This window comes from Trichosurus vulpecula, chromosome 8 (assembly GCF_011100635.1).
Source record: "Trichosurus vulpecula isolate mTriVul1 chromosome 8, mTriVul1.pri, whole genome shotgun sequence".
Classification (NCBI taxonomy): domain Eukaryota; kingdom Metazoa; phylum Chordata; class Mammalia; order Diprotodontia; family Phalangeridae; genus Trichosurus; species Trichosurus vulpecula.
Genome location: NC_050580.1, coordinates 65,644,394 through 65,658,561, shown reverse-complemented (window position 1 = coordinate 65,658,561; position 14,168 = coordinate 65,644,394). Strand labels below are relative to the sequence as shown.

General features: G+C 37.5%; 1 protein-coding gene across 1 annotated transcript in view; it reads right to left on the bottom strand.

Moving 5' to 3' along the window:
- The window catches only part of SH2D4B (SH2 domain containing 4B), a 191,707-nt gene that overhangs the window by 61,482 nt on the left and 116,057 nt on the right, over positions 1 to 14,168 (bottom strand). The window contains exons 7-8 of the mRNA XM_036737088.1: positions 13,097 to 13,313; positions 10,245 to 10,369 (exon numbers count right to left, since the gene is read on the bottom strand). Of these exons, the coding sequence (XP_036592983.1) occupies positions 10,245 to 10,369; positions 13,097 to 13,313 (342 nt within the window). The remainder of the gene's footprint in view (positions 1 to 10,244; positions 10,370 to 13,096; positions 13,314 to 14,168) is intronic.

Sequence of the window (14,168 nt, the reverse complement as noted above, 5' to 3'; positions counted from 1 at the left end):
CATGTCCAGGATCACACGACTAATAGGTATATGAGGTTGAATGTGACCTTGAGCGCTCCTGTCTCCAGGCCTAGTACTCTACATGGCTACCTCTCTTCTCTGAACCTTTAAAACACATACTGCCCCTGGTAGCACACATGCTTGTGTTTTGTTATATCCTATCTTGTACTGGTCTCCACTTAAGGTATGTATGCTTCATTTTCTCAGGCAGGCTATGAGCCCCTTGAGGGCAGGGACCATACCATACATTTATTTGTATTCCCGACAGCCTAATGCCTGGTGAAGTTGAATTCAATCAAATGTGCCACAATCTATAAAGGAATTAGGATTGAGTTAGCAGGGTCCTGGGCAGGGAGGCCTAAGTCAGCAGAGGGCAGTAGAGGCCCTCACCTGGTATCCCCTGGTTCTCAGCCCTTCATCATTTGCCAGGAAGGAAATACTCTCTCCCTCATTTTAATAAACCAACAAGTATTTATTAAGTGCCTACTATGTGTCAGACACAATGCTAATCGCTGAGTACAAAAACACAAAATTAAATAAGCCCCACTCTTAAGGATTTTACATTCATCTGATCTCAGAGCACTTTGTACTCCCATGTACTTAGGATATTCTCATTTTTGTATTTTTCTGTGCACATGCCTTGTTACTTCCTTCCCTGCCTGCTAACTGCCAACATACATACATGCATACTTGGGAGCTTTGGGGGATAGAGCACCCAACAATGGCAGCTGGAAAACCAATGCTGTTTCAACAAAGTGAATGAGAACACATAAAGGAGAAATTATGAGGCAAAAGAAGAGGTCTGAATGAAAGCAGGAGGGCCTACCTATAAGTTAATGGGAGAGCTGATCAAAGTCGATTTAGGGTACCAATAGGGCTCTGCAGGAGTGAGTGATAGTGACATCCTTGCATGGGCCTAGTGGCCCTACTCTCTTGATTTCTTAAAAAAGGGTGCTTCCCTGCTAGGCCCTGGTGACTGGCCAAAACCTGGAAGAACTGAGCTGAGATGAAATTATAGAATTTATTTCATCACTCTGCACAGAGACACCTTCACCAATAGGCCTGAGGTTCATAGCACCAAACCCAGTCTGAATTCTCTGCACATCCAAGGGCTGAGCCAAAACAAGGCCCAGTGAGCCTTTGTCTCCCTTGACATTGAGTCTAACTACCAACAGCCAATCACTTTCTCTTAGTTGCCCTAAGAAATAATCAGTCACAACTTGTACATTTCTACCTTTCTTTAAAAGACTAAACAGCTCCAACTTTCCCTTTGGGGACATTCAGGGCAAAGCAAAACTTAAGAAAATCTCCATTTTGTAGAGAGAAATGTCCTTTGGTTACTCTATGCCATCCCTCTAAAAGCCTTAGAATCCTTAACATAGACATTAAGCATCACTGCCTTTTCCTTCTCTCTCCTTACACCCTCTTTGTTTTATTTTCTCTATGAAGGCCAGAAGCTTGGACCAAAAGGCAGAAGAAACCAAAAGGAATAACTGGGCATTTAGACATCACATATGGAAAAAATGACTTCAGCCCCTGCTCTGATTTTACCTTATATAGTTATTAATCCTATTGCTGACAACAACATTGTTATTAACATATTAGCAATAACATGTTCTTACCGAACGTGTTTAAGAACAGAAAGAACTGGACACAACATTTGGAGGGGGATGCAGAAGCAAAAGAATGGAATAGACACCAGGGGGGAAAGGGATTGAAAATAAATGGATAAATAATCCTGATGAAGACTCGGAGGGATGGATGAGATCACATATATAAAGCGCTTTGCAAACTTTAAAGTACTATATCAAGGTAACTATTATTTTTATGCTTTGAAATTGATTCATTTAAATATAGTTACTAAATTTGCTTGCGTCCATATTCAAACTTGGGTTTCTAATAACACATTTAATTTTAAAATCATAATAATTCATACCTGTGTAGCGCTGGAATGTCTACAAAGAACTTTCCTCACAATGACCTTGCAAGGTAGTTGGTAAATTATTTTCATTTTACAGATGAGGAAACTGAGTTTCAGAGAGGTCAAATGATTTGTTCACAGTCACACAGCTGATAATTGGCAGAGTCAAGATAATGGATTCATCTCCCTCAAAACAGTTGTGATTTGGGGGGAGATGGCCACGGTTTGATTTTGTTTCGACCCTTTAAAAAAATTAGGAATTACTAACAAGGAGAGTTTGGGGGAATCAACAATAAAACCAATTTACTGATGCAATAGGTCTCATTTCAATCAAAGCCACAGGAAATATCCTTTTTTGTTCTTTGGCAAACACATAACACAATATGGAAAAAAACCCTACACTGTGAGTAGTCCATGTTCCCGGAGAAAAGAGAATGTGAAACGTCTTCACCTTCATATAAGTTACAGCCATTTCTGCTATCATATTTCCTGCTTTAAACCAAGCAGAATTTGGAAACAAATCAGCTCCAAAGAAGGTTCCTGCCTTCATAATGATGAAAGGACCCCTGGATTGAGGACATTCCTCCCCAAACCTTCTGAACTCAAGCCAACTGCTTATCTCACTTCTTTTCTGTAGTTTTCAGACAGCAGAGACTGCACCTACCTGGGCTCCTGAGAGATTCATGGAAACAGATGGTAGTAGAAGGGGAAGAGACAATATTAAATTGGGGGAGTTCCACTAATATAGTGCCTTGTGCTTTGCTGGGACTCCCTAAAGGCTGATAGATTTAGTCTCAGAATTCCTGGGTTCAGCATGGCGTAGAGGAAATAGCTCTGTTGATGAAGTGTTTTTGCTTTTCTTCATATCCCTGGTGCTTGGCATAGTGTCTGACTCACAGTAAATGATTAATTAATGCTTTTCTGATGCCTTGGAGATTCATGATCTAATCCTAGTTCTAGTGCCAATCATTTTGGATTCCTTAGATATAAAATGGGGGTGATGATATTTATGTAACCAAGTCAGAATGAGTGAACCTGGAAGCTTGGATTAACCACTGAAGCAAAGTCCCAAAGAATCTGGGAAGTAAAGAAATAGGGAACAAGTCAATGCAGGAAAAAGGGAAGGGGAGAACCAAGAATCATAGCCTAGCTCCCTGTGCATGTGCATGAGCTTGTAAGTGACTGGGTTTTTGTTTGGTTTTTTCTCCTTTTGCTAGTTATTTTAACCATTTCATATTTTCCCTACAGTTCCTAGTGGTGAATCCTTAGAAAACCTACAAAGGAGTTACATGCTTTTTCTATAGCAACAAGGTAGCAGAGAAATGAGAAACCTATGTTCTTTCCTCCGTCCCAGAAGAGATGAAGCAAGAGACCCTGGAAATAGAGAAGGAATAATGGCCCTTAAAATAAATCTCAGAGAAGTTAGTTCATCAGCCACTAGGGCTCAAAGGCGGAAGACAGTGGGCCACTCAGAGATCCACGCTAGAATGAAGAATGGGCCTCAACTCCACCAGATCACAGATCCCATGTCAGGATGTGTTCCAGCACAAAACCTTGCCTGTGATGATGACTATTTTCATTGACACAGAACACACTGATCTGCAGCGTAATACTTTTTTCACTTTGGGAGAGTGTCAAGAGAAGCCACTAAACAGATACCTTTCTGAATTTTAGTGAATTTAATTAGAATAGATGGTCCTAATTCCTAGGCATAGCTCAGATATTAACTTTTTTCCCACTTAATAGTATTTTATTTTTTCCAATTACATGTGAAGATAGTTTCCAACATTCCCTTTTCTAAGATTTTGAATTTTAAACTTTTTTCTCCCGCCATCCCCCTCTCTCCTCCTTTCCCTCTCTAAGAGGGCTATACATATACAATCACAGTAAACATATTTCTTTAGTCATCTTGTGAAAGAAGAATCAGAACAAAAAGGAAGAACCATGAGAAAGAAAAAAAATGAGGAAGAGAAAATAGCCTACTTCTATCTGCATTCAGACTCCATAGTTCTTTCTCTGGACGAGGTTAGCATTTTCCATCATGAGTCTTTGTCTTACATCCTTGTATTGCTGAGGAGAGCTAAGTCTATCAAAGTTGGTCATCGCACAATGTTGCTGTTACTGTGTGCAATGTTCTCCTGGTTCAGTTCACTTCACTCAGCATCAATCTATGTAAGTTTTTCCAGGTTTTCCTGAAATCCACCTGATCATCATTTCTTACAGCACAATAGTATTCCATTACATCCATTACATCCATTTACCACAACTTATTCAGCCATTCCCCAATTGATGGGCATCCCCTCAGTCTTCAATTCTTTGTCACCACAAAAAGAGCTGCTACAAATAATTTTGTACATGTGGGTCCTTTTCCCTTTTTTATGATCTCTGATATGGGATACAGACCTAATAGCATAGTTCCAAATTGCTCTCCAGAATGACTGGATCAGTTCACAAGTCCACCAACAATGCATTAGTGTTCCAATTTTCCCACATCTTCTCTAACATTTACCAGATACTTACTCTGTTTAGTTGTCATTAATTGGTAGGATGAGACACTTGGTTCCCTCAAGTCCAGATTCCTGGTTCCCCTTTTCTATAACCATTTTGGTTTGTCAATGTCCTTCTTAAAATGTGATGTCCAGAATTGAACACAAATACTGTAGGATTTGAATAAAATAAAGTGACTATGATCTTTCTTTTATCTGTGCATTTTTTTAAAGATATGGACTGGACCTGAAATTCCACTGGTATAGGGAATTCCCAGGTAAGAAAACTGCCAATTCAGGTCTACACTTTCTCTGCAACTTATATATTATCTTAGACACAGGGATGAGGAACCTATAGGCTCAAGGCCACATGTGGTCTTCTAGGTCCTCAAGGGCAGCCCTTTGACAGAATCCAAACTTCACAGAAATTTGGGCCACACTTGAGGGCCTAGAGGGCCACATATGGCCTTGAAGCTGCAGGTTCCCTACCCCTGAGAGTTACCCAAAGTGCTGAAAGGTTAGGTGAATTGTCTGGGGTAACATAGCCAGCACACGTGAAAGGCAGACTTAATTCCAGGTCTTCCTGGCTCAAAGACCAGCTGTCTGACCATTATATCACATAATCTCTTCACATACTTTTTTTTAAAATGTCCAACATTACATTAATTTTTTGGCATCTTTGTCACACTATAAGCTCATATGAAACATGTAGTCAACACCAACAGGGTATTTTTTTTTTGAGAAATAAGGTGGTCTCCATCTTGTACTTTTGCTAGTGATTTAAAAATAATTTAGGACTCCCCTACAAACAATCTTAAAATAACACCTCAAATCAAATTTTGGAGTGTCAGAGCTAGCAAAAGGTGAGAGTGAGCCATTTTTTCCAGTGTGAGATAACACAGAAGGTTAGAAAGATCTGAAACATAAGGGAGGAGACTGGCCCAGAGTCCCTATGGATAAAACACCAGTGGTATAGATGGTAGTGACAGAAGTATCAGCAGCTGCTTTCATAATCTGTTAAGCCAGATACAGTAAGGGAAACTAATAAATGGTCAGAAAAACACAACAAGGTACCCTGTGGTAGCACTGAACACAGGAATAGATGCCATTCAGTAACCCTATTGCCTACACCCACTTCTGGGTCATAGTTCAAAGGCAGAAAGGAGCACTTTCAGTCAAGAGGTAATCAAAGCCTTGAGAGGTAGTATTACTTTGGGCTCCAGGGGATCAGGGACCCCGAGGAACAGTATCATTTTCTGGTTCCAAGGGAGAAAGGGCCCTGAGGAGCAGTATTGATTGTAATTCTAAGGGATTGGAGGCCCTTCCTAGGTAAGGACCACAGTGCAGACCATGAGATCAGTGACCACACCTCTCCCCAGATCATACCACCTGGGAAGCACTGAAAATTTCCAAACCCCCAGAATTACATCTAAAAACAGCAGTGTAAAAAAGCTTAAAGCTTGAGATAGATCTTCTCCATCCCCCATGCCAAGACCAGAGCCAAACATTAACATAAAGTTCTAAATGAAGAAATAGGGTGGGAAAATGAGCAAACAAAAAAGAATCTGCCTATAAAAAGCTGCCATGGTAATAAGGAAGATCAAGACACAAACTGAGAAGACAATGAAGTCAAAACAGCTACAAGCAAACCTTCAAAGAAAAGGTGTGAATTGGAAACAAGCCCAATAAGAATTCCTGGAAGAGTTATAAATGATCTTCAGAATAAAATAAGAGTGGTAAAGATAAAATTAGGTAAAGAAATGAAAGTAAAGGAAGACAATATGAAAAGACAGTTAACAGCTTGGTAAAAAGAGGCCCAATATGCTGAAGAAAATAACACCTTAAAAAATATAATTGGACAAATGGAAAAAGCAGGACAAAAATTCACTGATAAAAATAATTCTTTAAAAATTAGAATTGGGCAAGTGGGAGCTAATGACTCCATGGAACCAAAGCAGTATTTAGGGGAAATTTTATATCTCTAAATATGTACATCAATAAAAGAGAGAAAAAGCAGATCAATGAAGTGGGCATGGGTCTAAAAAAATAGCCTAGAAAAAGAACAAGATGTATAACCCCAACTAAGCACCAAAATGGAAATTCTGACAATCAAAGCAGAGATTAATAAAATTGAAAGTTAAAAAAAAATTGAACAAACAAAACATTTTATTCATTAAATTAAAACTAGCAGCTTCTTTTATAAAAAAAATAGATCATTGGTTAATTTGATCTTTTTAATAAAAGAGAAAACTAAATTGCTAATATCAAAAATGAAAAGGGTGAATATAGCACCAGTGAAGACAAAATTAAAGCAATTATTAGAAGTTATTTGCCTGATTATATGTCATAATTCTAGCAATTTAAGTGAGAGGGATTAAGATTTATAAAAAATATAGCTGCCCAGATGAACAGAAAATGAAATAAAATACTTAAATAACCCTATCTTAGAAAAAGAAATAGAAGAATACATCAGAGTTCCCTAAGAAAAAATCCCCAGGACCACAGGGACTCATAAGGGAATTCTACCAAACATTTGAGGAACAATTATTCCAAATACTATATAAACTATTTGAAAAAAAACAGATAAAGAAGAAATCCTGCCAAATTCCTTTTATGACACAAATATGATTTTGATACCTAAACCAGGGAGAGCAAAAGCAGAGAAAGAAAACTATTGACTAATTTCCTTAATGAATATTAATGCAAAATTTTTAAAGAAAATATTAGCAAGGAGATTACAGCAATATGTTACAAAATCATAAACTACAGCCAGGTGAGATTTATGCCATGAATATAAGGCTTGGTTCAGCATCAGGAAAACTCTCAGCATAACTGACCACATAAAAAAACCAAATATATATTCCAATAGATGCAGAAAAAGCCTTTTACAAACTACAACACCCATTTCTATTAAAAAAAAACACTAGAAAGCATAAGAATCAATGGAGCCTTTCTTTAAATGATAAGTAGCATCTATCTAAAACTAAGAGCAAGCATTACCTGCAACAGGGAATAAACTTAAAGCCTTCCCAATAAAATCAGGTTGAAGCAGCATGATAACCATCATCACTACTATTATTCAATTTGTTCAGTCATGTCCAACTTTTGTGACCTCTTTTGGGGTTTTCTTGGCAGAGATACTGAGAGGTTTGCCATTTCTTTCTCCACTCATTTTATGGCTGAGAAACTAAGACAGAGTTAAGTGATTTGCCCAGGGTCTCATGGCTAGCAAGTGTCTGAGGCCAGATTGGGACTCAGAAAGATGAGTGTTCCTGACTTCAGGCCTGACACTATCTACTGTGCAACCTAGCTATCCCTGTTATTCAGTATTAGAGTAGAAATGTTAGCTATAGCAATACGACAAGGAAAAGAAGGAATAAAAAATAGGCAATGAGGAAATAAAACTATCTCTCTTTGCAGATGATATGATAGTATACTTAATACAAACTTAGAGAATCAATTAAAAAACTAGATGAAACAATTAGCAATCTCAGAAAAGTAAGAGAATACAAAATAAACCTGCATATATCATCAGCATTTCTATGAACTACCAAAAAAAACCAGCAGGAAGAGATAAAAAGAAAAATTCTACTTAAAATAACTCAGATAGTATAAAATACTTGAGAGTCTATCTACCACAACAAAGCTAGGAATTATATGAACACTTTTACAAAACATTTTTCACATAAAGACAGATCTAAACAATTGGAGAAATATTAACTGCCCGAGAGTAGGCCAAGCCAATATAATAAAAATGACAATTCTACCTAAGTGAATTTCCTTATTCAATGCTATATCAATCAAACTACTAAAACAAATTTTATAAAGGTATGAAAAAATAATCACAAAATTCATCTAAAACAACAGAAGGTCAAGGGAATCAATGAAAAATAAAATTAAGGAAGGCATTTTAGCAATTCCAGATTTCAAATTATATTACAAAGTGGCAATCATGAAAATAATTTGGTCTGTTCTTGTTGTTGTTGTTCAGCTTTTCAGTCATGTCCTCCTCTTTATGATTCTATTTGGTGTTTTCCTCAAAGATAGTGGTGTGATCTCAAAGGAATCAAAAAAGGGGGAAGGACCTACTTGTACAAATATATTTATAGTACCTCTTTTTGTGGTGGCTAAGAATTGGGAATCAAGAGGATGCCCATCAATTGGGGAATGGCTAAACAAGCTGTGGTATATGATTGTGATAGAATATTATTGTGCTATAAAAACGATAAGTAGGATAATTTCAGAAAAACTGGAAAGATTTACATGACCTGATACAAAGTGAAATGAGCAGAACCAGAACATCATACACAGTAACAACAATATTACATGATGAAGAACTGTGAATGACTTGGCTATTCTCAGCAATACAATGATCCAAGACAATTGTAAAGGACTCGTGATGAAAAATGCTATCTGCCTCCAGAGAAAGAATTTATGTTGTCTCAATATAGACTGAAGCATACTATTTTTTCCTTTCTTTTTTTGAGTTTTCTTACATAAAACAACTAATATGGAAATGGTTTACATGATTGAACACATGTAATCTATATCAGATTGCTTATTATCACAGAGAGTGGGGAAAAATAAGAGGGAGGAAGAAAATTTGGAATTCAACATTTTTAAAAAACTATTGTGAATTGTTTTACATGTTATTGGGAGATATGTAATAAAATAAATAAAAATAATATAAATGTGTAACTCTATACTTTTCACCATGTTTGTTTCAGCCTATCCATCCAAACACCATCCCCCTGACTTTGTGGACTCCACAAATCTGGGTGTGACTGTGTAATAACCTCACCCTTTATGACACTGCTATCATCAAATAAAAATCTGGGGCTGGCATTTTCAATACTTAAGGTATTTATTTCTCAAAATTTGATCCTATGGCAAAGTATCAACCAGACACCTTAATGAGTTGATCAAAACAACTCAGTTTATATTTTATCTGAGATTTGGATCACAATCATGAATTGCCTTTTTAAAAAAAAAATAACAAAAAAATATATATATATGTATAGGAGGATAGTAGTGATGGGAATAGAAGAACTAAGAAATCATGGAGTTCAAAGCCAATAAGGATTGCTGTCAAACAGAGTTCGGTATTAAGCTTATGAGGGAAGAGGAACAGTAACTTAAAGATACATAAATGACAGCAAACAAAGATCAGGAAAGGTTATAGTAAATTTGAAGCTGGAGAAGTAGTTGATGAGACAGTGAGAGAGCCTGAATGTAGCCATGATGAGCAATGAGTATGCCATCTCTCCCTCTTAGCCTGGTGTGATGGAGATACTGATGGAAGCTTCCGGCTTTGAAGAGAGTACCTAGAAAAAAACTAGGCTCTATTGAGCACCAGAAGTCAAAGGAAGTGAGAAAAAGATAATAAGGATGAAGAAGAGTTAGTTAGCAACAGAGGAAGTCTTCAGAAAGAAGAGGGGAAATGGAGGGATGATAAAATAGAGAGATGACTAAGACCAAGTTGGATAGTTAGGGGGAAAGAAAGAGTTCCTTCTCCTCTCCCACTCTTCTCCTAACCTCCACTATTAGGATTTTTATTTTCTTGCACTCTCCTGGGGCTCTCATCAGGCCAGGATATTGGCTATACCATGGGATATAGAGATAACAGTCTGCAGATAACAGAAAATGTTGTCATCTTAGACAAAACCATGGCTGCCCCCCTTAGCCTCTGAAGCCTTGGCCACCTTCACATACTGAAAAGAAAGTTAGGCATTTCAGCTATCCCTTCATCATTTGAGAATTTTGCCATCAATCCACTTTTGTTCATATCTAGACAAATATATCAACTTGTTCCTTTGAGAAATGAAAAACATTCCTACCATGAAACCAAGGGGCAATGGATTTGGTGTTCCTCTCAAAGCCAGCCTGGCGGGGCAATTGCTCTTCCTTAAACCAGCGAATGATGACATTTCTAGAGACTGGACGAAGAGGCCTTTCCCAGGCCCTGAAAAAAAAAATAGATGTCAATATGTAGCACAGGGCTTTCACTCAGAACCAACAAACCTCAATGAACTTTAATTTGGGGTCACAGAGCAAAGTCAAAGCAGAAATATTTCCAAACACAAAAAATCCCCAAAATACTTCCATTGTGTTTGGAATATAGTAAGGATTAGCATTCCAAATGATTTACCTGTCTCCCTGCTATTATTGTGATTTACCTTAATTCCCTAAGTTTGCACTGACTACAATGGAGGGAGGCAAGGTAGAGTTAAAAACATATTGGGTCAATGAATGTAATTAAATATTACTGTGCTATTAAAAAAATTAACATGATGGATGCAGAGAAGCATGAGAAAACATGTGAACTGAAGCAAAGTGAAGTAAGCAGAACCAGGAAAACCATATATGCAATGGTGATAACAATATAGATGAAAAACAATGACAAATTAAATATAATCTAATTATAATAACCAGAGATGAGAAGATGCACCTCTCTGTCTTCATTGGAAAAGTGGGAGATTATGGGAATGAAATATTACATATGTTGGGTTTTTTTTATTCTTTTCCCTCTTATTTTGTTACAAGGGATGGCTCTCTAAGTGAGGGAGCGAAGGAGTATATATGGAAATGAAGATGATAGAAGAAATAAGACATATCAAAAATAGATAAATTAATGAATGAATGAACAAAAAAATTAACCAAAATCAAGTTTAATTCTTAGAAGGGGAAATCGCAGTAAAGATTCAAGGAATGAATGAAATATTCTTACAAACTGTTGCTGAACAAGGAAAGCAAAACTTGCAGAATAGTGCACATGATGGTTGCTATTATGTCACTGAAAATAATGGTAAAAGGTAATTGAACTCATGTTAGATGCAATGTGAGATGGGGAAGTCTTGGCATAGAATGCAGCATATGCCATCATTAGATGTAGTTGCTACCTCAGCTTTACTGGAATGATTTCTTGTTTGTTACAAGAAAGGATTCTCTTGGTGGACAGGTAAAATACATTATTAAATTATTGTAAAGAACAAAATGCATCAATAAAGTGTTATTTTTTAAAAAGGATTAAGGATTGAGTTATTAAAAAAAATCTTTATTCCACACCATCCCACCCTGTCTCACCTCCTTGCTTTTCTCTACCAAGAAAAAAATAATCGTTATCAATTATGCTTCACATAACAAAATTAGGGTTGGAAATAGGAAGCAAGAAAGGAATTGAGAGATTCCCCCTCCCGCCAACAATGGTCATGTTACTTAGAACAGCATATTGCCTTGAGGGAGGATCCCCCAAAGACAACAAAAAGATAAGGAAACCATAATATACTTGAGTGAAGACATGTTTGAGCAATATTGGAAAGGTTGAGGGGGAAGGGCTAAAGACCAGCATCTAGCACCATGTCATAACATCACATTCTTTTCAAAACCTCTATTCAGCCCCAGGGAGGAGGAAGAAATCACCAATGCTCTAGTAAACATGGCACTCTGTAGCCAGTGACCCAATTTAGTGAGAATTGGGACTTTGCTATCCAGCCTTACAGCTACTTGTCTTCAGGATTTACTGCCTTCATTAGTGTTTCTATTCCTCTGTCTCCATGAAGGCCAAATGATTTAAGCATCTCACAAAAATAAAAATAATGAGAAAGACTGCTCTGACAGGTGGCCCATCAGCAGCCTGGCAAGGTCCAAGAGCCTGCTATCCCTTCAGATGGCTCACTTTGATTCTTCATCAAGCTAGGAATTTCAGTTCACATTAGCAGTGAGTTTCAGCAACTCAGTCCAGCCGGTCAAAGAGATTACCCGTCAAAGCCAAATACTTCTGAACAGAGAAAGACACAAGTTCCTCTGAGTTTACTTCCCAATTACACATCACAGCCATAGTGACTGACAGTGGCAAGATGGAGCAGACAGGGGGTGGGGAATGATAAAGGAACTGTTCAGTCTTCATTGCAGAACTCTCAATTCTAATCCATGTGCTGGCTGAACTGTCTTGGTCATCACATTTATGCAATTGTCCTACTATCCCAGAGGAGTTTTTGTTAACTATACAAATATGCTTTACAGCTAGGACTGCATGAGTTCCATTAGGGCATTTCATACGTATTTGGGAGACAGATGAAGGCTCAGTTTTTATTAAGAACTCAAAAGATACCATAACCTTTCTGGGAAAAACTCTGACTTGCAATGGATACACTAGAACTTGACACATTTCAGAAAACAGTTTCCACAAGCAGTGAGGTACTTATTTCTAGACTGTTGGACCATATCTTACATAAGTCTTACTTTAAACCATAGCCAGTTTGTCTCTCTTATTATTTATTCCCCAGTTCAAAATGTTAATGGAAAGTTATCTTCTGAAAGAGTCTTCAGTTTTTAGCAGACACAGACTTGTGAATGGCACATACCAAAACAATACTTTCCGTAAAAGGATACTCTTTATCTGTATCTCCGACAAATCTTTTCATCTTCAATATTTCAACTTAAAAGCAAAGATTTTGGAAATCCCTAGTAAGTAAAATATGGGAGGTAAAGAAGTGACAATGGATTCAATCAACAACAAATTCACTTCAATTGTCTCTCCATATGGTCTTGTTTCCCACTTTAGAATTAAGCACCTTAAGGACAGGAGCTATTTTGTTCTGGCCTTTGTATGCCTGTCACTTTGCACAGTCCTGGCACAAGTAAGGTCTTAATGAATGCTAGTTTAATTAATTGATTGACTGATACCTACCTAACTGGGACAAGGAGGGACTTTGGCGGAGTGGGGCTAGGATGGTGGTTATTGAGCTTTGCCTCCTGCTCATTGTACAAGCCAATTTCTTGGAACATGTTACTGAGACCAGCAACTGTTCCTTTCTGAATTGCTCGGAGTGAGTGCCGACGGTACTCATCCCGGGCTCTCTGAGCTTTCCGTCTCCGTTCTTCATCTGCAGCTTTAGAACGGCGTACTGAAAGAAAGAAAAGAGGGTAGGGAAAAGAGATGTTCAAAAATAGTGAATCAATAAGCAAATATTTATTGATTGAGTGCCTATACTCAAGAATTAAGGACGCTGTGGTAGCAAAAGGGGAAAATACATAATTGTTCCCTTTGCAGATTTCCTTAACAAGCTCATGGTTGAGTAACATTGTAAAGGAAGTAGATGTTTACAGTTTTTAAGGGGTATTTGGGGAAATATAGAAGTAACCTCAAAGCTAGCCAATGTTGATTGTTTGTTTGAGAGAATGAATTGGAAAGTCTGCTTATACCCATGTGAACTTAGTCAGTGGCTGTGCTGAAAGTGTGTCCTGGGTATATTTTCATATGAACTTAAAGAGACTCGGTGTTGTTGAATGTGTGAACGGTTCTATAACATGGAAGATCTAAGACATGGTATATCTGCAACAAGTGTAAGATTTACAAAACTGAGAGTAACAGAAAAAAAAGCACATGTAGACAGTGTAGCAACCTGATTGCTTGTAAGGAGTCAAGGAGTGGGAAAGGTCACCAGCCTCTTTCAAAAATTCTCCAACCTGTGATATGCGTAAACCACAGGTGGAATCATAGAAATGGAAAGAACTCATAGGAGCAAAAAGGAGTTAAAAAGGAATTTTCTCATTCATGTCCAGTAAGAATTTAGAATAAGTGACCCAAAATACAGACTTAAAGCTTAAGAGTTTCTATAGATAGCTGTCTAGGAATATCTGGCTGGGATCTTCACAACAAAAAGTTAAGATGGCCCTCTAGGACTTCAAGCTAAAAACTAAAAGACCTTTACCTTCTTGGGAAAGAAGATACAAAATATCCAAACACTAGTAGGTAGCAA